The sequence below is a fragment of the Podarcis vaucheri genome (genome assembly GCF_965113315.1).
Source record: "Podarcis vaucheri genome assembly, chromosome: 16".
Lineage (NCBI taxonomy): Eukaryota > Metazoa > Chordata > Lepidosauria > Squamata > Lacertidae > Podarcis > Podarcis vaucheri.
Window position 1 is genome coordinate 37,403,778 of NC_138754.1, and position 24,107 is coordinate 37,427,884.

General features: G+C 46.8%; 1 protein-coding gene across 1 annotated transcript in view; it reads left to right on the top strand.

Moving 5' to 3' along the window:
- The window catches only part of LOC309521518 (transmembrane protein 132D-like), a 446,397-nt gene extending 423,741 nt beyond the window's left edge, over positions 1-22,656 (top strand). Inside the window, exons 6-9 of the mRNA XM_082204115.1 lie at positions 9,322-9,527; positions 10,114-10,387; positions 15,432-15,623; positions 21,380-22,656. Coding sequence (XP_082060241.1) covers positions 9,322-9,527; positions 10,114-10,387; positions 15,432-15,623; positions 21,380-22,564 — 1,857 coding nt within the window. The 3' untranslated portion in view covers positions 22,565-22,656. The remainder of the gene's footprint in view (positions 1-9,321; positions 9,528-10,113; positions 10,388-15,431; positions 15,624-21,379) is intronic.
- The last annotated feature ends 1,451 nt before the right edge of the window (positions 22,657-24,107 follow it).

Here is a 24,107-nt window from a genome sequence, read left to right on the forward strand (position 1 = left end):
TCCTGTTCATTCAACGACCACTCTGATGCCTGAGGAGGCTGCAGTTTGCCTCCCCACCAAGACATTGATCAGCGTGGTTTAAATCTTTCTATCCAACCCAGTGCCACATCTACTTTAATTGGATTCTTCTTTTTGCTACTGCTGACAAAACTGGAGGATGTTGCAGGGATCTGGGAAATAAATACAGCGGTACCTCGGGTTATGTACTTAATTCGTTCAGAAGGTCCCTTCTTAACCTGAAACTGTTCTTAACCTGAAGCACCACTTTAGCTAATGGAGCCTCCCGCTGCCGCCGCGCCGCCGGAGCACAATTTCTGTTCTCATCCTGAAGCAAAGTCCTTAACCTGAAGCACTATTTCTGGGTTAGCGGAGTCTGTAACCTGAAGCGTATGTAACCTGAAGCGTATGTAACCTGAGGTACCACTGTACTTCCTTGGCAGGTGAGAACAAGACAGGCGTTCACCCCTACCCCATGCCCTAGATTTACAACTGGCACTATTACTTTTGACATTTCAGCACCCAAAACATAGGAAGCTGCCCTATATTCAGTCAGATCATTGGTCCATCTAGTTCTGTACTGTCTACACTGACAGACAGTGGCTCTTCCAGGGTTTCAGGCAGGCTCCCACTTGCAATTTTATCAACTTTTCTCACGGCTGCCTTTGGTCATCTTTATTTTCCTAAATGAAAACGCCCCAAATAACTTCTCCTCAAAGGCCAAGCAAGTAACTTGGATACACTTGTCTTCGGGTGTTCTCCCACTTCCTTCTTGAAGTCCCCTGCCCAGCTAGTGACAGCGCCGACTTCCCATTAACATAACTCACCTGGGCTAAATGCTGTGACTTCTACTTATGGGCTCTGAGCACTTAACGCCCTGCTAAATCAGTCTCTCTCTCTCTCTCTCTTGTAAGCCTGCCAAAGGGGAAGGAGCTGTTGTTCAAATGTACATTATGAATGCCGAGAGAGCTTCTGCACTGCCGGGAAAAAGGATTACCTCAGGAGCCAGGCATTGAGATTAAACTCCCCAAGCACAAGAGCACTTCTGAAATGCAGGGTATCGGGTGGAAACAGCAGCAGCAGCAGCGTAATCAGCAATAACTCAAGAAGCCCATAATATGAAGCCTCCATAAATGATATGTTTACACAATGGTTTGCTAAAGGCAGCGGTGCGGAGAAGCAATACATGCATGGATTTGGAAAGGCATTAGATAATTTCACGGAAGATAGGTCCATACCAGGGCAGTCAAGATACTGCACTCTACTTGTTGTTGGACGGCACCTCCCATCTGCCCCAGGCAGCATGGCCAATAGTCAGGAATAGGAGTTGTAGTCCACAAGCAAATGGAGGCCACCACTTTGACTACCCCTGGTCTATGCTCTTGTTGCTCGCCGCCCCAATCTCCAAGGCATGCGAGATTGCTCAGGGTTTGTGTTTCCTTTTGGAAATAAGGCACAGCGGAGACTATGGTGTCTTTAGGATATATGGTTTATTTCCACATATATACCACCTGGACCATAAAGAAGGCTGGTCGCCGAAGAATTGATGCTTTTGAATTATGGTGCTGGAGGAGACTCTTGAGAGTCCCATGGACTGCAAGAAGATCAAACCTCTTCATTCTTAAGGAAATCAGCCCTGAGTGCTCACTGGAAGGACAGATCGTGATGCTGAGGCTCCAATACTTTGGCCACCTCATGAGAAGAGAACACTCCCTGGAAAAGACCCTGATGTTGGGAAAGATGGAGGGCACAAGGAGAAGGGGACGACAGAGGACGAGATGGTTGGATACTGTTCGCGAAGCTACCAGTATGAGTTTGACCAAACTGCGGGAGGCAGTGGAAGACAGAAGTGCCTGGCGTGCTCTGGTCCATGGGGTCACGAAGAGTCGGACACGACTAAACGACTAAACAACAACAACCACCTGAAGCTACGATGGAGGGGTTCACAGCATTAACACCCCAAAAAAGGTCTTGTTTCTTCCAGGGCAACAGCCTTGGATTCAAACGTTGCTCTCAAACGTTGTTCTGATACTGCTGCTTGCTACTTTACTTCTAGGTCACGTGATACATACCAAACCTGTCCTCAAAAACTCAGGCTTTGTCCTTCTGAGAAATGGAGGAGTGGCCCCACCCATTTGCCATCTGGCCCAGCGCCCCCTCTTTCTTGCTTTGGTAACAGCCCATCAAGTCAAGTGATTAGCTGAGCACAGGAAACTGGCCTGGCTTATTTAGTTTTTAACACTTTCTGAGTCCAGGGATTAGAATTTTCTGGCACCCAGTTAGACATCTCAAGCCTTGATGAAATTCTAACACTTACTGGAGCCAGGAATTTATAGTGATCTGGAACCCATAAACTAAAAATACTATATTAGCCATTGTCCCCCACTTTTCCAGAGTTCAGAGTTGAGTGACAATCCTTATCTCCCTTTTGTACATGGCTCTTGATGTCATGACTAGATATCAGCAGGCTTGGTGGAGTCCCAAGATACTTTGAATGTGTTAGGTCACCACTGCTCTGGCCAAGTGTCTGCCCAAACAGGAAAATATTCCAGTCTGTGAGGGCCCAATGGCAAGCCCAGATAGACAGGGACTGTCTAAAGTCTCAAGGTCCTTCACTGCTCAGGAAAATACTGCAGTTCTCATGGTTTACCACATGGGGCAGCTGCAAGGAGAATTACGGTAAATGTTCCTAGGTAGTTCCTGCCCGAAGGAAATTTTTCATTAGGAAAAGAGTGGTGGGGAGCAGGGTTGAGAGTTAATATGCACAACCACACCATGGTCTCAATCATAATTGCTTCTCTCCTTGGGCAGTTTTTACAAAAATGTAAAGAGATGGGCAATCTGGTCACAAATCTCCAGCATTTTATTTCATTTGGCCATCGGTTTCAGCCAATACAAGAAGCGGAAAGTGTGCAATAATGAAATAACATCCGGCTGAAGTCAAAGACCTGAAAGAGGCTGGGGGACACCACACACTTTTCACCAACCTCATTGTCTTTTGATTGACTGCTGAAAGACCAGAGGTCAAGTGCCCAATGATATACACACTCCATTTAATAGGATTTTTCTTCGTAACAATGCATGAGATCAAAGATAATGTAAAAAAATACTTTCCCGCATGCAGCTGAGCACTGCACACACATTTTTTTAAAAAGGGGAAAAAAGCAAAACCATAGAAAGAACAGTGTTCTCTCAGTGCTGGTTGATATGGAATGGCACGTTCACGAAAAGATGCTGTCACAACTTGCAGACGCCAAAGGTTGAGGCTCAACCCCTACCATGTCCACTTCAGAGGAACAGGAAAAGACCTCTGTTTGAGACATCAGAGAGCTGCTGCCCATTAGAGTGGGCAGTCCTGAGCTAGACGAACAATTAGGCTGACTTGGTATGAAGCAGCTTCCTCTATTCCAGTGGTGAATGCATAAGTGTTGTGCCAAGTTTCAAGGTATTTCCACACAAGGGCAAGATTTTGGAGTGGGATTCAGCCACATACTGGCAAATTCAGGTTGTGCAATTCCAACTGAATGGGAAGTCTTGGGGAACAGACTTCCCCAAAGACCAGACCTTCTTGCAATAAGAAAAGTGATGTGGAATTGCACCGGAAAAGTGTGTGGTAAACACTTCCTTCGATGAACATCCACTAAACTCCCCAGAAACAAATGGGAACAAATGTTCATTGAATAAGTGGCATTTGTCTAATCTCCCTGCAAAGAATTTAGGAGGAATGCTCAATGAACAAGTCATGTAGAAGGCCCTTCCACTGCCGCCGCCACCCAACATCTTGTCTCTCGCCTCCATTTGCCCTCTGTGTGACCAGATGCATGATCTCTGAAGCTCCCACAACTGTCTTCTGTAAAGCCACACCTGACATAAATCAGAATTTTGATCCCTGTTCACAGCAGACAGTTATTTTTGCTTCATTCAGGCATGCGGCAACAGCAAAGTTCATCCATCCATCCATAATTCATAGCTGCACCCCGTAACTGTGGGTTCCCCCCTCCCCTTTTGGTGGGAATTTGATAGGCAGCTCCTAACCTCTTTCTGCCCTGCTTTCTCCAGATTAGATTTAGATGAACAAGCATGTGTGAGAGATAGAGATTCTCTTATAAACCTTCCTGAGAAGTTCATCAGTTTTAAGAGACAAGGGTCAGAACAGGGAGAATAAAATCCACTATACTAACAATGCATAATGAGCCTTATGTTACTTATTACCAGAGGGGAACTTATGAGTCATCTAGTCAACTGCTCTGCTCAGTAGAGATCCAGTCTCAGAGCATCCCACACACATGGCTATCCAACCTGTCCCTGACATGCTCCCAAACTCACGTGGGAACTAGAACACAATTCCAGTCATATTATACACTTTCCAGATCTTGTAATGCATTTTCAGTGTGCAGGAAGTACACTCAAAAATGCATATTTTATGTTAAAAGTAAGCTGATGAGCGGTGTGAAGTCCAGAGACATTCTTCACCCCTCCTCCACATGCAAAGAATATAGCAGTGGCCCAATGCTTTTGATTTTGTCCTGTCAATGAAGTGAGGGACATGAGGCAGGAGTTGGTAATGCAGGTGAGCTGTGCACAGGTGAGCTGCAAGCAAGCTGCCGGCCAGCTCTGTGGAGGCTCCTTTTATTGACACAATATGCAAACCCAGCCAGATACATTTTGGGGTGTGACCTTTACACATCTTCCAGTCCCGAGATCGTGGGGTGGTACAAAGTTATTTTGGCACCTGTTTCCACCGCGTCATTTTCCCCTTTCACAGTGTATGATGAAGGAGATAAAAGTCTCAAAGACAAAGGTCACAGACAGGACACGGCAGACGACTGAGACTGCAAAAGGTTAGACAGAGGGCAAGATGTTCAGACAGCTGTGGCTTTATCTGTGAGGGGGAGTGTGCCCTGGACCCCAAGGTCACACGTGCAGGCAGCTGAGGCTGCCTGTGGGCGGGGAGTGTGCTCCGCACCCAGCGATCATCCCTACACAAAGGAAAACATACTGCTTGAAAGGTAACTCTCTGCCCCCACCCCACCCCACCCCACCCTCTACTCCCCTTCCAGAACGTTCCTATCTGAAATGCCTTTGGGAGCCCAGAGATGCCCTCTATAGATGTCAGCATATTTGTTTGAAAGACTATTACAGGATAGTGGTCCGTGAAACATCTAGCAAAGGAACAGCATCCTCATGATTTCAGTGGCATTGCTGTGGTTTTGCATTCTCTTTGTCCAGAAATCAAATGAGGATCTTGGAGAAGCACATTTGCTGCTAAAGGACTTTCCTGGGGACCCTCAGCCCAAGGAGGACAGAAGATGTCTGGTGGTGAAATGATGGGCTGGAGCAGAGATATTATATATATTTACTCAGAGTGGACCCAATGAAATGGAAGAAGGTCCATTATTTCAATAGGTCTACGTTGATAAAGCCTACTGCCTTCAGAATCCAGCAGTTCCCTTACTTTAGGGTACAGCTGTTGGGTTTCTAAAATTTTTAATTACACTTACATTTGCCCCATTTGGATCGAAAGGGATGGTGGACAATGTGTGGAATGATCTAGTTAGAGAACTCAGTTGGCTAGAGCTATCCAACGCTCCAATTCTATGATTCTAGACTGAATGAAAAACACTGCATTTGTTGAAAAATATCTGAATGGTACCTGAAAGTAGTTCCAGTGCCTGGTAAGATGACTGTGAATTAGGTTCAATTTGCAATATAACTCTGTGTGATTTCTAGTCCATCATCAGGTTCATTTTCTTACATGTGGTATTTTTTTTTAACTCTTTGGACTCGTTGTCCCTCAAGACGTTAAAACCTTGTGGGTGTGCTGTCACCACCAAAGGCTCCAAGTGGGCCTCAACCCCTGACAGGGCCTTTTCAGTGGTGGTACCCTGTAGCTGGAGGGACGCAGGTGGCGCTGTGGGTTAAACCACAGAGCATAGGGCTTGCCAATCTGAAGGTCGGCAGTTCAAATCCCCGCAATGGGGTGAGCTCCCATTGCTCAGTCCCTGCTCCTGCCAACCTAGCAGTTTGAAAGCACATCAAAGTGCAAGTAGATAAATAGGTACCGCTCCGACGGGAAGGTAAATGGCATTTCCGTGCACTGCTCTGGTTCACCAGAAGCAGCTTAGTCATGCTGCCACATGACCCGGAAGCTGTGACTAAGCTCCCTGGCCAATAAAGCGAGATGAGTGCCGCAACCCCAGAGTCGGCCATGACTGGACCTAACGATCAGGGGTCCCTTTACCTTTACCTTTACCCTGTAGCTGGAATGCCTTCCCTGGTGAGGTGCACCTGTTTCCATTATTATTAACTTTCAGGAGGAATTTGAAAACATTCCCATTTACCCAGGCATTTTGGTGTCAGAAGAATGCTGTTACAGGCAACACTTAGAGAAGAGGATGATACTGCTTTTAATGTTTTTCAATACAACAACTTAAGGAACATTTTTAACTGTAACTGCTTTTAGACATTATTTATCATAATTGCTTTTAGAATGATTAACTGCTTAGCTGTTTTGTTTTGGAAATGTTGATGTGCTTGCCTCCCTAGACTCCTTTGGGAGGAAGGGTGAGATATAAATTCAATAGATTATGACGATGATTGATGGGGAAAACAAACAATTCAAGTTCCACTGTATGTGGGTAGGAATGCTTTGTGATGTTCTCTTTGTCTACGTATGTATATTCCGTACTTCAGCTCAGCAGCTTGTAACATTCTGAATACTGGGGAAGAACTTGTCAATGGTGGTCCAATCCCCTGCTGTGCAGGAGTCACAGTTAAATAATCCCTGACAGATGGCCACCCAACCTCTGCTTAAAAACCTCCAATAAAGGAGTGTCCATCACCTGCCATGGGAGTCCGTTCCACTGTTGAACAGCTTTTACTTCCTAATGTTCAGTTGGACTCTCCTTTCTTTTAATCAGAATCCATTGGTTTGGTTCCAAACAAGCTTGCTCCATTTTCCATGTGACAATCATTCGGGTATTTGAAGATGGCTATCATATCTCCTCTCAGTCTCCTCTTTTCCAGCATAAACATACCCAACTCCCTCAACTGTTCCTGGCTTGGTTTCCAGACCCATGAACATCTTGACCCCACTTTTCTGCATACGTTCCAGCTTGTCAATATCCTTCTTAAATTGTGGTGCCCAGAACTGGATACAAGACTCCAGGTGGAGTCTGAGTCAAGGCAGAATAGAGGATGTTTTTGCTGCAACAGGCTAACACGGTTCTCCCTCTGAGCTATATCAACCCTAATACTTTTCAAAAGCTCTAAGGATTCAATATACAACTATGGCTCTGTGGTTAGCTGCAATCGAAGGCATCTGAACACTGATTTACTCTTCAGCATGCTGGGCAGGTCTTTCTCTTTGGGAGAGGCAGAAAAAATAATGCTTGAATGTAAATTATGCCACAGCAGTTTCTGATGTTTCGATAAGATTTAGATCCACTCTGCATTTAAACAGAAAAGTAGAAAATGGCATTAAATTCAGATAAGTGCAAGATCATGCATATTCGGGAGGCAGAAATATTAAATACACCATCATAATGGAACAGAAGGCCTGGCTGGTAATGGATTGTGAAAAAAAGAGTTCAGGGTTTTAATAGATCATTCCTTCAGATCATCACCACTGCTAAGTGGGAGTTAATAAATTATTTGAACGTGCATTTTGCGCCTATATTTTAACAACCTATAACAAACGGGTTTGTGTCATTTCACCGAGATGTGGGCGAAAAGCTTCAGGGGAAAGTGTGATTTATGAACCAGACTGACAGAAGCTCATAAAATCATGTGACGTCATGAATGGAATGGAAGGGTGGAAGCACCAAGAATACCAGGAAGAGGCACAGCATTGAACGGAGAAGATTCCAGGTTCAATCCTTAGCATCTCAAGACAGGGTTGAAAGAGGACCCTGGCAATCAGTGCAGACAATGCTGAGCTAGATAGACCACTTGTCTGCTCTTCTGACGTGCAGCAACCAGAACCGTGCACAGCATACCTGTCATTTGTCCTGATTTATATTTAGGATGCAGGATGCAAGCTGGATGCAAGAAAGGGGGGGTGATAGCAACTGGAATCTGGCTGTTTCTGCCCCAGTCCCATGATGGACCGAAGACGCTGCATGAAACACTTAAGACCCATCCCTTCACTCTTAGCTTTCAACCAATGAGCAGTACTGATGGGTGTGGGGGAGTGGAGCAATCCTTCCAATACCAGGATCCATGCACCTGGATGGAACTGGAGTGGAGCAGGATGGTGGTCAGGTCAGTGCTGGGCAGATGCTGCAGCTCAGGCATGGAGATCACAGCAACTCTTCCCAGTAGGTCTTGCCCAAATGAAGCAGTTTTGAAGGCTGAAGGTCCCTGCTTTCCCCATGGTCTTTCCCTAGTAGCCTAAGGCTTTGTCATCTTGCCTCTCTTCATTCCTCTCTGTCTTCTGGGAGACCAGGGGGTTGCAGAGCTGGTCGCAGCAGAAGGGGGAGGCTTCCTGGCTTTCTCAGCAGCCTGCCCCCACTCCCTTCCTACCTTGATTCTAGACTGCCTTCTGCCACTGCCTCTTCCTGCTCACTAAAACCTGTTGCCCCTTCAGCTTCCAACACTTCCTCCTCCCAATCTGCTCCTTCTTCTCCCTCTGGCCACTCATCATTGTCCCACCTCTAATCCCCTGGTTCTTCTTCCTCTGAGGGTGCCCTTGGGGGTTCTCCAGCTGGTTCCTCCCTCCACTCCTCTGCATCCAGCCAGTCCATGACACTTATAGTTGTTTCGACAGATCTGAATACCACGCACAACAGTCTAGTGTCCAGGCAGCTATTCCCATATCTGCATTCTATGAAGCAATTGCAACAACCACTTCCCCTCCTCTGCCTCCTCTGACAGGCTGTATGCACACAGTCGGTGAGTACACCTGTGTGGAAGCTTCCTCTGCTCATCCTCTTCCTGGTTCTGGGAGACAGTGGTGCGGGAGAGGGTGGGGAAGTACCTTTTCCTTAACTTGCCTGACCTGCTTCTTCCTCCTCTTCTTCTGACCCATTCTGCGCTCCACCCTCCAGCTCTGAAACTTCCCGCGCCTCTAATTCTTGCCTCCTGGTCAGTAGAAGTCCTGGCCCCCTCTCCCAAATCAGACTCCAGCCCTTCTCCCCCTGGCGTGCACTCATCAGCAGCCTGCCAGTCCCAGATACTACCACACCCCCATCCAGAATAGCTGCAGGAGATCAGCTCCATCCCCCTGCTCCTCTGACTACTGCCAGCGAGATACAGATTTGATGATTTCACCTAGGGACTTCATTGTTGTTGCTTTCCTTCACCCACCTCTCCTCTTGTTCCCAGGTCTCCGACAGATGCGACTACGTCTTTGTCAACGGGAAGGAAATGAAAGGGAAATCAAACGTCCGTGTCCATTTCATGTACCAGCACCTGAGTGCCCCCCTGGAGATGACCGTGTGGGTGCCCCGCCTCCCTCTGCAGATCGAGGTCTCTGACACAGAGCTAAATCAGATCAAGGGGTGGCGGATTCCCATCGTCTCAAATAAGAGGTGGGCTTTTGACTGAGGTTGTTCTATCGGGTCTAGATGCAGGCCATGCGCTCTATTCAGATGGTTGCCATTAGGGCTGTGCAGAACCTCCCTGGCCTGATCTGGGACCCTATCCGGGGATTTTTTTCCCCCAGCCCAAGTTGACCCAAAGAGTACCCAACCCAGATCCAGCAGATCCAGATCCAGGGGTTATAAACCCTAATTAAATATAGACTTGGGAGAAGGGCGCTCTCTGACCACACTGAAGAGACCAGGTTTAATCCTGCTGGGTTCTGCATTGACACTGCATTCTCCAGGGAACATGCTGGCAGAGCAGACCCTTGTAGCCCTCAGGATAGAATCCTCCACTCACCAGCTTCTGAGTGCAGGATCCAATCCTGCTGGGGTCCTCAGTGTGTTCCCCTGTTTGGGAACAGGCACTTGCAGCCAAAGATCCTTCTTTAAAGAGGATGGTGTCGGGCCAGTTAGGCGAATATGTTAGACCTGTTACAAGACAGCTTCCTATGTCCCTATCAATGGGAGGATTTTAAGACAACCTTAAGGTGCTCTTCTTTGCCCAACCCCTCTGCTTTTTTTGCCTTGACAGGCCAGCTAGGGACAGTGATGACGAAGAGGAGGATGAGCGGAAGGGAAGAGGTTGCACCCTCCAGTACCAGCACGCCATGGTGCGGGTGCTCACACAGTTCGTAGCCGAACCCTCAGATCCTGGCGGACAGATGACCTACCTGCTGGGTTCAGACTGGCAAGTCGACATCACTGAGCTGGTGAGCGATTTCATACAAGTGGAAGAGCCGAGGATCGCAAAGCTGCAAGATGGGCAGGTGCTGGTTGGACAAGAGCTGGGGATGACGACGATTCAGGTAGGAGGAAAGGAATGCTGGGAAAGAGCAGGAGAGCAGCCATTCTGGATCAGATCAAATATTCACCTAGACCAGCATGACGATGCAAAATGTCTTTCAAAAACTATTTGAAAATAATACATAAGGTATCATCATCATGGTCATTGTGCTGGGCCCGGGGGTAACCCTAGAACCACGGTCCAGGTCTGGTCCATAATCCAAAGGTTCTGCAACGAGTCAGTCTGACAGGGCCAAGGCAGGACACAAGGCAGGAAACCAGGCAAGGACAGGTACAAGATCTCAGGCAGGGCCTGGCATACAGCAATGTTGCTCCTGCAACCTGGGGTGGGGTCCGATAGCCTTTTATCTTTGTTGGGGTAATGGCTGGTCCTGATTCCCCCGGTGACTCACCTCCCTGTCTCGCCCGAAGGCGAGCACTCCTTCTGCAAGTACTCAGGTCTCTCCTTCTCTCAGACCTTAGTCTCTGCAGCTCGGGAGACATTGGTGGGTTACTAGACCCAGGGGCCACCTCAGCCTCCCCTGACCCAACCAGCAGTGGAGCAGCTGTAAGTGATGGTCCAGCTGAAGGCAACGAGGTCATCCCCGCATCTGGAGCCAGGGCAGGCTCAGGCCCCTGACATGGCCCAGCTGGTGTTTGTTGCAGGGGAACCTGTGCAGACTGGGACTCTTCAGAATCAGGCCCCAGACTTGGTTCAGATGATGCCTGAGGCAAAGGATCCGGTGCAGACTCCTCTGGTTCCAAGCCCGAGTCCCAGACCATCACAATTATCATCACTTATTGCACTTATATCACACCTTTTCTCCAAGGACTTTGAGACATACATAGTTCTCTTCCCCTCCGTTTCATCCTCACAACATCCCACTGAGTCAGGATAGGCTGGGAGGTGGTAACTGGCCCAAGATTACCCAGTGAGCTTCCATGCCTAAGTGGGAAATGGAACTCGGGTTTCCCAAATACTAGTCCTACGCTCTAACCACTATGCCACACTGGCTATCCTGGCATTTAACTTCTACAAAAATAGCTAAAATGGATAAACCCCACTCACCTACTTTCTGGAAGGGGTGTACAGCTCATGGTTGTTTCACACATATGTGGTAGGACTGTCCCAAAGTTTCCCAGTTCTAGGAAGAGATCTTTGTAGAAATAACAAAAAATATTGAGAAAACTGGGGGGTGGGGGGAACCTCCTGAAATAGTATTGTTGGGTATATTCAGTGGAGAAAGCCAAGGGTCATTATATACACATTTAATTGGTTATCGGTTTATGGGAGCAAGAATATATTGACAGCTGGAAACTGGAAAGAAACGAAGGGCTTAAAAGTACAAAAACTGTAGAAGGTAATTTAGGACATAGCGCTTTCTGAAAAACTGACCTAAAACTGGTATTGTGTGGCTAGAGGGCAAAAGAGAAAGAGACTTTCATGGCAGACTGGTTTCCGTTCATCCAGTAAACGAACAAAGGCTCTACAGGACAAAGTGTACCTGCCACATTCCATAATATATGGTTGTGTTAACATTTCCCTTCAGATTGATATTAGCAGCTTTCAGTCTCTCTTCGTTTCAGTGCTATAGATCGGGGGAAAGAGGTGGGGTACGCCCAGTTTGTATTTCCCCCCCAATATTTTCTTTTTTAATGAAAACTTTCTATATTATATTTTGAAAACACCCACTTTTTATGACATAGAACTTCCCAAGGTGCTTATTAGGCAATAGACAACTGCCTTGGTCATATCCCAGTAGCCAGGACTGGCCCAAGACCTTTTGGCACTGGAGACAAGGTGGGCCACCAAGACTTCCTCCTCACAGATCTGGGCCCGTGCCCTGGTGGGGTGGGAGGAGACCAGCAGAAATGCAGACATTTTGCAGGAGTGTTCCCTCTTGATCCAGTGGTGTCCAAACTTTTTTCCAAAGAGGGCCAGATTTGATGGAGTGAAGGGCCCACCAAAGGGCCAACCCTTTTTTTAGGATTGATGTTGTTGAGGTTTTTTAAGGATTTTACCCCAGGATATCAACTGCCACAGGAGCTGGATTAAACCGACTGGTGGGCCGGATTAGGCCCCCGAAATGGACTTTGGACATGCCTGAGAGTCTTGGCAAAATAGGGGCATTCCATGAGCCAAAGCTGCTGCTCTCCTTGGCTTTGGCTTTTGGCTGCATCTTCAGCTTACCCAAAGCTGAACTGGAAACCACCAAGGCTGCATCAGGATCTCTTTCGCCCCCTGAACATGCAGTGTGAGGCGGGTCACCTCAGATCACCTCATAGGTGTGCCAGCCATGCAAGGGCAGCCAGCTAGTTTAGGAGCTGCAGGGCAGACCACATGGCACACCTTCCCAGCCCATTTACATCCCTCAGCATTTGTTGGCTATGGAAGCTGTCTCACTCTGCCTTGTGGTAGGGCTTGGCCCTTCCCATTGCAATGAGCAGGAAGCACAGGCCTTCCAAACACAGAAAGCCACTGCCAGTTCCTGAGAGGGGGAAAGGCAAGATGCAAGGAGCTCAGCATGGTGTAAGCATGGTGGCAGGAGCGTTGGATTGGCTCTGCTGCTGCACCTGCACCGTGCTGCCCTTCCTGCCCCTCTCCCTCTCAGGAACCAGCAGTGATGCTCAGTGCTCAGAAGACAGGTGAGCGGTGCTGCCCTGCTTCACAGAGCACTAGCCTTATCCTTACCAAATTGCTTTTCCTCAACAGGTAGCCTTTAGGAAGTGGGGAGACTGCAGCCCTCGGTAGCAATCTATATTTATATGTTGCAAAAGCTGAGAGTCTCATCTTGCCTTCTGTGACTGTCCATAAATATAGAGAATGTATATCTGGGAAGGGAACTGGAAGCGAGAGGGAGGGAGGCGGGGAAGGCTAGTTGGCCTGTCCACTTGAAAGAATATGTATAGCCTGTCACTCGAGAAATCGTCAAAGTCAGCTGCTTTTGAAATGCCAAGATCTTAGAGAGCGATAGCTCAGCTCACATCCATCTTGTTTAATTCACTTTTCATAAGCCTTGCTTGTCTTCTCTTCAGAGTCTTCTGTAACGCAAGCAAAAATAAAAAATATAGATAGATAGGTCACTGCCCCGATGGGTTTGCAATCTAAGGTCAGACAGTAGGGATGGGTAACAGAGGGAGACAGGAGGGAAGGGAGAGGAAAACATAATGAGGGGTTCTGTTTAGCTGCCCATAATTTGTCCCCATTGTTTGTTTTCAATCACTAATTTTGATTGAAGGAAATGTAATTGAATAATTGTATGACGTTTTTAGTCAATTAATCAATGAATCTGTGGGTTAAATTAGCATATGGGGGAAACAATCTTTTTCAGCCAAGAAGGATGATGTAGATATATGTTGCGGCAGGAACTATAATAGAAGAGTCATTCCACCCTACACAACAGGAAAGGGGGGGGATATTTTTTAAAAAATGATGCTTCACATTGGAATTAACAGAAATGTCTGTTCAGATAGATAGATAGATAGATAGATAGATAGATAGATAGATAGATAGATGGATAGAACTATCTACTGCCATTTGAGCTGATAATTTTATTGATTGATCTGGGGAAAAGGCAGGATAACAACAAGAACAACAACAACAACAACAGAATATTAAATAAGTCAGATTTGCTTGTGTTCATTCATAAGTCTGTTCCATCCTAGTTTTGTTTCAAACTGCATTTTTTTTAAAAAAAAATCTGTTTGTTTAAAAGGGCTTATTTATGTTACAAAGTTTATATCCTGCTTAAGGGGCAAAATCCTCTAAGCTGTCTACATAAAACAATGTAATATATGTATTAAAAATATCAATAACTATGCATTGAAATAGCACATGATCACAAAATCTGTATCCAAATAGGTATTTTACCTCATGCTACGCATTTCTAAATTATATGATCCTAAAATAACGTAATTTTAAAGTGTGTTTTCAAACATATTTTGACCAAAAAACATTACCATGAAATTCATAGAAGTGTGAAACTCAAGGGCTGATTGTTTTTTTCAATACATGTACTATTAGCCTGGAAGGTACAAATTTTCAAGCAAATGTGAACTGAATTCAGTTCTCTTCTATCCCTAACTGCAGCCTTGCAGTTTCATTCCGTTTCAGGATACCCTCAAGAGTTGTCTTTGACAGGGTTCCCATTCTCAGGAGGGAGTTTTTCACAGCTGGTCCCTAGAGGCAACATGATGCTCTCTAGGTGTCATTGTGCTACAACTCCCATCCACCCCTGCCCAGCATGGTGAATGGCTTGGAATTAGTCTCTGGAGGGTTGACTTCTACCCTACGGTCAACTCAACCATGTGATGGATGCCGTGTTACCTCATGTGTGAAAGCTTCCTTCAAAGAAGAAAGGCCTTGCCCTTTACAATTATTGATTTCCATTCCTACTATTTAAGTTGTGGTTGTTGTGGTGGTGGTTGTTGTTGTTGTTGCTGCTGCTGCTCTTCCATAATTGCTTAAAGGTAAAGGGACTCCTGACCACTAGGTCCAGTCGTGGCCAACTCTGGGGTTGCAGCGCTCATCTCGCTTTACAGCTTCCAGGTCATGTGGCCAGCATGACTAAGCCGCTTCTGGTGAACCAGAGCAGCGCACGGAAACACTGTTTACCTTCCCGCCAGAGCGGTACCTATTGATCTACTTGCACTTTGTGCTTTCAAACTGCTAGGTTGGCAGGAGCAGGGACCGAGCAATGGGAGCTCACCCCATCACGGGGATTCAAACCACCGACCTTCTGATCGGCAAGCCCTAGGCTCTGTCGTTTAACCCACAGTGCCACCCGCGTCCCCATAATTGCTTACTTGGTGCTTATTATTTGATAGATTTTGCTGCTACCTTTAATTTGTTTGTTCAGTCATTTTTCTACTTACTGTTTTTGTCAACTGTACTAGGCATGCTTGTCATAAGCCGCCCAGGGAATATTTATTGATAGTGTCTAATAAAAAATGTTTTATACTATATATGTGTGTGTGTGTGTGTGTGTGTGTGTGTGTGTATAAGGTTTTAAGAAGTATGACTCTCCTTGCGGGTTCTGACGGGGTTGCCTTGGTTTTCCTGAACAGATTCTGTCTCCGCTTTCTGATGCCATCTTGGCTGAAAAGACTGTGACTGTCCTCGACGAGAAGGTGACGATTACTGACCTGGGGGTCCAGCTGGTGACTGGGCTTTCCCTCTCCTTACAACTGAGCCCAGGAAGCAACAAGGCCATCTTTGCCACAGCGGTAGCACAGGAAATCCTCCAGGTGCCAAAACAGGTAGGAAGCCTCATTTGCCTAGCGACAAGCCGCCATTTCTGAGGCCTACTGTACTTGGCCAATTCCCAGCCAGCCAAGCATATACCCTCCAAGTGGAGAGTCCAAGAATTTGGAAAGCCACCCGGGCTTTCTGATATGATCTCAGAATGTCCCTGTTTCCCCCGCTAGTGCCAACTGCTGCCAAGCTCGGGGAGGAGGATGAGCTGGCACCTGTCCCAAGCAATGGCTCGTAGCAGCTGCTGGAGAGTCGGCAAGAAGGAGGAGAGGCTGCTGCCATTGAGGCCCAGACTCACTTGACATGGCCAGCTCTGAGAGGCAGGCAGAGGACAGGCCTGCCCTGGGTGGGAAGAAAGGAGGAGCAGAGCTGAGCGCAAGGAGTCGTTGTTATTATTATTATTATTATTATTATTATTATTATTATTATTATTTGAAATGCTTTGTGCATTCACATCTAATTTTGCCCCTTTCTAAAATTTATTTATCAGTGTGTGTTTTTCTTTTTGTATATCTACCCAATAATCAAATGAAATGAAATGGGGATTAAGCGGTTTTCTCCAAATGGTGGAGGGCATGTGTGGTGTGTCCTGTTGGTGAAGTGGTCAGACTTCAGGGGATCGGCTTCCTCCCCCCCCCCCAGCAGTAGATAAGAGATCAAACGAAAGGAACACCTTACCAGTTAGAATCTTTAATAGCAAGAGAACAAAGAACACATCTCATAGAAGTGGTGGTGCTCCCAATTAAGGGATGCTCCCCCCTCCATCCCTATTAATCTACGTCACTCCTACGTTTTGTAATCTGAGCTTGTACCCTCTGTGCTTTCTGTTCTGACACTTTCTGAGCACTCTGTGACTTTGGAGAAGGGGGGTGAATGCTATCCAGAGACTGTGAATCTGTTAAGCCTCTCTCTCTTCTAGTGTTTCTTCTGCTAACTGCTCCCCATCCAGTATTTCCCAGCTTCTGCCTTCTGAACTGTGCCCCTCTGCAAACCACTGTTCCAAATCTATGCTGTCCTCCTGCTCCTGGGAAGATTCAGGAGCAGGAGCAGGTGGCTCCCACCATTCCTCCTCAGTGCAGCCCTCCTCAGCACAGTCCCTGACAGTGGTGGCGGTACTTGCCCTTCTTTTGATAGGAAATGCTCTGTGAGGGAGGCCATGCAAAATATGAAATCGAGGAGGGTCAGTTGCAGGGGAGTGGAAAATATCCTTGTTTTCATCTGAAGAACGTTTGGAACGCATGGAGGCTGGAGGAACCATCCAGAGCCGACTTTCTCAACCTTGGGGCCGCAGATGTTGTTGGGCTATAACTTCCATCTTTTCTGGCTGCTGATCCTGCTAGCTAGGCATGATGGGAGTTGTAGTCCACCAACAAAAAAGACAAAGGAGAATGCAGATTTGCATACAATGGGCAAATATGCACATTAAGAAATAAAAGCTTATAACTTAGATAGAACTATAATCCATTTCACCAAGACCATGCTGTGAAGCACCTGTCTCCCCTTTAAAATGGGGGCAGGGCTTGGGGCAAGCTGGGGGGGGAGAAGCAAGGACGTAGTTGAGGTGTAAAGGGGACTGATCAATTATGCAGGGTGGGGATTACCTGCCCCCCATATTTTATTCAAATTGGGCCCCCGGTATGTGAGGTTGGCAGGCAGGGTGAGCAGGGGCAGCTGCCTCCATCATTAGCAAAAGTAACATAAAAAGGAGTTATATTTTTTCAGGGGGGGTGTATGTTGGACAAAATTGCACACAAATTGTACATTAGGAGAAAATCACACTAAAATGCTGGTGAATTTTCATGAGGACTTAAAAAATAATAAACTCAAAGTGAGGCAGCAGTGTGCACAACTGAACTGATGCATGGAAAAACGAGAAACTGGGGACAAACAAAGTTGAGAGACTCTCCCATTCCTATTTACAGACTTCTTTTGTGTATGAGATTGGCTTTGTGTGCATTCATTCGGCCCAAGAACTGCCAGTTGCTGACCCTCAAGTTGTGTTCCACCCCCTGAAACCCTTTTATCAAAGCAAATACTGGGTAGAAGAATGAAGAATGAATGAAACTTTATTTGCGTCAGCCGTCAGCCATAGCAACAAAAAACATTGTGATATGCAGAGAACAAAATTAAAAGTTGATTATATAAAACAGAGTTTAGGGTCCTGAATCAGCAGTCAAATAGTGGACCTTATTCTGATCGCCCCAGCTAGAAACCTTGCAACCTTTGCAGTCATCTGCTTCTCTTGATCTGCCAGGAGAAAATACACTGTGACAATGGTTGGGCGACCTGGGATGGACAATAAAAGAGGGGTGGTAATCTCGTTCCTCAAGTCTTTGTAGAGTGCTTGAGAGGAGGGCATGCACCACTGATTCGGTGCTGCCATCTCCGCATGGGCATAAGTGTTTTTCGTATGGAATATGTTGGAATTGTCCCTCAAGTACAGCCGACGGCAATACATTCAATCTTGCTAGGATAAAAGGACGTCTATATTTTGGAGTTGCTAGGTTATACAGATAGGGTGCCAGAGAATCAAAGTGGGAGTATGGAAAATGGTCGTACCATGGGCAAAATTTCCTTATTGTGGCCAAGTTGTTCTGACGCTCGATATCATTTAGCTGTTGGCAAATTAGACGGTGAATACTGGGAATATGATGCTCATTCATCTCTCTTTCAGATGGTTTTGGTGGGGTTGGGAAGAGGTAAGCTAAGGCTTAGGCCTTGGTAGAGCACTCAGAATGAAGTTCTCCCCCTTCCCCAATGCACATTCTCTCTCTTTCTCTTTGTTGCGTTCAGCAATCAAGTGACACACGGCTAGAAAGCCAGGACAAGCAGTTCATCCTTTGCTGACCAGCAGAGCTAAAATCGCTACCTTGAAATCAGCTCAAAAGGAGCAGGCTTGGGTGGCACTAAGCCCCCAGCCAGCTGTGCATTTCACTTCCCGAGGAAATTGAGTCATATCCGAATCCATCCTTTCAGTGCAGTGGGGGTCAGGGTAAGAAATAAAATCAGGTGGCAGGCCAAAAACTAGAAAAGAGCTCAGGGAGCTTGTAAATGATCCTTCTGCTGTGTCCAAGGTCAATATTGGGTTTGCAAAGAAGTTGGTGAGGGGAAAGCAGGAGGGATGTTGAGCATACAGTAAGAGCCTCCACACAGTGTCAGCATTGTCAGGAACTTGTCAAGGTTTATCTATTTATTATCTAGGAAGCTGCCTTATACTGAATCCAACCTTTGGCCCATCTAGCTCAGGGTTTCAGCCCTTCATGGTTTCAGACATAAAGCCTAACTGGAGATGCTGACCTGGGACTTCCTGCATGCCCGGAGGATGCTTTGCCCCTGAGCTCTGGTCCATCCCAATCTGGTCCACTGAGAGACTGGTTTTCTCCATAGATGGTCACAAAGTTGTATACACAGCAGGACCAGTCCTGCCATTGGGCTGAGTGAGGTGACTGCCTCAGGCAGAATCTACTGGATCTACTGGGAGGCAGTGGTGCTGCTCAAATCCTCCTCCTCAGTTCCCTAACCATCCCCTTCTATTGGAGGAGAGAGCTGTGTGTCATGCACCTTGCCTTCCAGCTTTATAAGCACCCTGCTGATCTGCCCGTACCATGCCCTGTTGCCAGGATTTACTCCTGTATATGGAATGGGTGCATATGTGTGCCACTTTGTCCTTTGCCTCAGGCAGCAAATTGTCTTGGCCCAAACCCTAAAACAGCTCATCAATCAAGATAATATGGAGCTTAAAGCAAACAAAAAAAAAAACTTAAGTTCAGTAAACAGACATAATACAACTTGTGTTATGTACTGAAGTACTCACCCTGGGCCAGCAGGGGGATACTGTAGATAGTTCAGGTCCACATATGCAAATAAGGGATCAAAAGTGACTTTCAGTGATTGGATAGTTACAGAAAATGGTTACTGTTGCGTTCTAGTGGAGCTCTATATAAGCAGGCTGGCTGAACCCTTCATAGAATCATAGAATCATAGAGTTGGAAGAGACCACAAGGACCATCGAGTCCAACCCCCTGCCAAGCAGGAAACACCATCAGAGCACTCCTGACATATGGTTGTCAAGCCTCTGCTTAAAGACCTCCAAAGAAGGAGACTCAACCACACTCCTTGGCAGCAAATTCCACTGTCGAACAGCTCTTACTGTCAGGAAGTTCTTCCTAATGTTTAGGTGGAATCTTCAGTTCAGTTCTGTTCTGGCCTGTGAATAAACAAGAGCTGTTTGAAGAATCGCTGTGTCGTCTGATATGTCACCCACAACTTAACAGCTTGCAAGTGCCCAGAGTTCAACAGGGAGAGGGGCTTGTCTCATCTCAGCCAGGAGGGAGTTCCAGAAAATTGGGCTCACAGTCCTGAATGAACTGTTCCTGGTTGAAATGGGGAGAAGAACCATGTGAAGACAAAGGTGGTAAATAAGTGAAATAAAGATAGATAAAACAAGAACCCTGAACTTGGGCCAAGAGCTTTTAGAAGCCCACTTTCAATCCTGGGAGCCTCAGGACTCTGATGCTTTTCTTCCTGGCTAGCACTAGGTCCAAGGCCTGCATTCCATCATGCCCTGTGTGCTTTGCAAGGAGACGTTATCTTTTATATAAAGTGGTTTTTAGAAATCATAAATATAATAAGTAATTACTTGTGCGCGCCCCCTCCCAGTTTGAATACAGAGCAGTAGTAAAGGATCCAATCACCTGTGATGCTGTTTGACATGCAATTTATTAGTGTTTCAAAGCATGCGCCAGAGACCTCAGGGGGGATACAAGTCTCTTACCACTTCTGTGGAAAACAAATCTTATTACCTATGACTATTTAAAACGTAGCCCTTGTTTCTCATAGAATTGAAATAAAAACGAATGGCTCAGTGTGGAATTAAATTTCCTCCATAGCTGCGTCTCCAGGTTGGAGAGATTGTTTCTTTGATCTGCTACTGAAGCACTTTGGGGAGGGAGGGGACGCTCAGCAATAGGGAAAGGGGTCTGCTCTATATTTCTCCACCGTGAACCAAAAAAGGAAAAGGAGGTTCAGTTTGCTCAGTGTGAGCTTTGTGATGACCATGTGTGGCATTTGTGGAGAACTTCTGGCCTGCAGGTCAATTTTGGCGTGCCAGTTGTGCCAGTTTGGGCCCGCAAGGTCAGTTTTCTGAAACCATACATACTTAGCAATCAAATGGTGTCACCCTGATGCTCAAGTGACGTCAGTGGTTGAGCCCCGGCTTTACATGCAGAAGGACCCAGGTCCTGGCATCTCCAGTTAAAAACATAGTTCTACTTCTTTCTGAGACCCTTAAGAGATTCTACCAGTTAGAGTGGACAATACTGAACTAGATAGAAACACCTGGCATAAGGCACCTTCCTGTACTAAGTCTTCGGCTTTTAATAAGATGGAAATCTATTTCTGTTCGAATTTCATTTCAAATGGTCTTTCTACAAATATATGTTGTGTTGATGTATGACCTCAGGAAAGCTTTCTGGTTCCTTCACAATAGCTTCTGCAGTAGCTACCTTTTGTTGGATTAAGTTCCATGGTTTAACTAAGTGTTGGGTGGAGAAGTACTTTCTCTTGCCTGTTCCAACATTCCGCTTCATTGGAGGTCCCCGAGTCCTAGTGTTATGAGATAGGAAGAAATACTTTTCTCTATTCCCACCATGCATAACTTGAAACGCCTCTTATGTTGTCTCCTTGTATCATAGCAACCCCTGTGGTTTTTAACTCTGATGGGTTACTCAGAATGATGATGTTGTCATCATTTCCCTTACAGGAAGCCGCTATAAGTTGCTGGATCCAGTTCAGTGATGGGGCAGTCATGCCCTTGGACCTATATGACGTCAAGGACTTCTCTCTGGTGGCTACGTCTGTAGATGAGAAGGTGGTCTCCGTTCTCCAGAGCCCCAAATTCAAATGGCCCCTGGTTGTTGCTGAGTCAGAAGGCCAGGGGCTGTTGGTGAAAGTGGAGATGGTGATCAGCGAATCGTGCCAGAAATCTAAACGGAAGAGCGTCATGGCTGTCGGGACTGGGAACATCAAGGTCAAGTTTGGTCAAAATGATGCCAACCCCAACACCAGTGACAGCAAGCAGGTTGGGGCCGGCGTGCACTTGGAAAACCACACCAGCGACAGGCGTCAGAAGACAACCCTTCAGGAGAGGTCTCGACAAGATGGGCCTTATTACAGCTCGTCGATGGGCCAGGAAGAAACCCGGGGGGCCAGCACACAAAAGTCAATTCTTAGTAAAAAGGAGGACCGCGAGAGCCTTCTAGATGATGACAGCCATATGCAAAACATCCCAATAGACTTCACCAGCTTGCCAGCACAGGTGGACTTGCCAATGAGCAATGGAGATCTGGAAGAGAACGACCTTGTGGAGACACCCAGGGGCCTAAGTGACTTAGAGATTGGGATGTATGCTTTGCTAGGTGTCTTTTGCTTGGCCATTCTAGTCTTCCTTATCAACTGCATCACCTTTGCTTTGAAGTATAGGCACAAGCAGGCTCCCTTTGAAGAGCAAGAAGGCCTGAGCCACTCTCATGACTGGGTAGGACTAAGCAATAGGACAGAACTGCTGGAGAACCACCTCAATTTTTCCACCCAGCAAGAGGAGTGCATCACGGCCATTGACCAAGGCATAGACTTGGAGGAGAGCAAGTACCTCCTGGATGCCAACACCCAGAAGAACCTCAACGGCCAAGTCTTCCGGTCCTCGGACCCCACTGCCACCCCCGAAGGGAAGGAGCAGAAGAGCGAGCAGACCGCCTCGCCAACCTCCAAGCGGAAGCGAGTCAAGTTCACCACTTTCACCACCATCTCCTCAGATGGCGGGTGCCCTACCGTCAACTCTATCTTGACCAGCAGTGAGGATGATATCAAGTGGGTTTGTCAGGACATGGACCTGGGGGGATGTAAAGAACTAAGGAACTATATGGAACGGCTACATGAAAATGCATAACAGTACACTAGAAACCCTTTTGCTTTCTTGCTTTCTTTTTGTTTTCCACTCACCTTTCTGCCTTTAATTTGGCAAACTGGGACAAAACAAAAGACCTACAACCATTTGTGAACAATTAAAATGGTGGATGATTTGGTTTCAATGGAACCCTGAGGAGCACTTTGAGTAAAGGTCCCAAGCAGCAACTGTTACCTGTGCTCAGTGGTTCTTAAAAAAAGATGTTTGGGAAATATTCTGATGGAAGGCAACTTACATGGGAAAATAAATTTTTTGAAAAAAAAATAGCAAACAAGATTCCATTTTGTGGGGAGGTTGCACAGGAAACCAATACTAATCTGCAAACTCCAATGCAAAATCAGGTATTTTATATCATGCAATCTCATCTGGCCTGTAGTACAAACCTGACCTGTGAAGGCTTCTAATTTACCCCATAAGACCTTTTCCCCCATATGTGGCATCAGATGTGGGTCAAGCAGGCTGCATTCAGACATGGGGTTTATTGCAAGAGTTTTACTTGTTATAATGTCAGCCCTTCTGTCCTGATTTTTCTAACATTCCTTTTACATTGCAGTATCTTGTGTTTTGAAACTGTGGCTTTTTCATCAATATACCGCCATGCTGTGCTAAATTTTAAATGATGGGAACTGAATGTCGGTATACTGCCCCAGATTCCATCAACACAAAATGCCCACAAGTCATCAGGGTTGCAAATGGATTGTTTTTTTTTGGAAGCAATTAACATGGAGGTGAGTGCTAAACTTCTGCAACACCCCCCTAGATTTCCAGGACTGGCTTTCATGTTGTGCGAAAGAGCACATAAAAAGTGAAAAAAGAACAGGTAAGGAAACATCTGTGACGATGGAATAAAGAGCCAGCTGTAGGGATGCGGCTGTGAATGTCTTAAAGTTTGCTCCTTGCTGTCCATTGGTAGTACAGCCCACCAGATGATGGGTGGCAAAGCCTTGGACTTGGGCGTTTTAAAGTACAGTGAAGGGTTCTTTGCAATGATGCTTTGAAGTCCTGACTCTGGGACCAGGGACGCGGACTTATAAAAAATATTGGGGGGGGGGGCCGGGAAAGCTCATGAATAATAAATAAGCTCATGAATATGCAAATAAAGTGGCGCCGCCTCCTCGTGAGCGAATAGGGGAGAGCGTGCTGCGCCTATTAATCAGCTCCGGAACAGCTGATATGCGGGAAACGTGGGGCTAGCCGGAGAAGAGAGGGCGAGCCCCCTCCGCTCCGGCCCTAAACCGCTGAAACCGCCAGGAGGAAGGAAATCCCCCCTGGCAGTGCCTTGGCAGTGGGGGTGGTGCTGCGAAGCAGCGAGGCAGGAGCCCCCGCCCCCGGGGATTCCCTAATCTCGCGGGGGACGGCCGGGGCTCTCCGACTAGGGCGCGCGGCTGGCTGGCTGGCTGGCTGGCTGGCGAGGGAGCAGGTGGGGAGGAGGCGGGGGACGGCGGCGGCGCTCTGCTGGAAGGGCGCCCGAGATTATTGGGGGGGCTGAGCCCCCCCAAAAAATTTTTTGAGGGGGCTCGAGCCC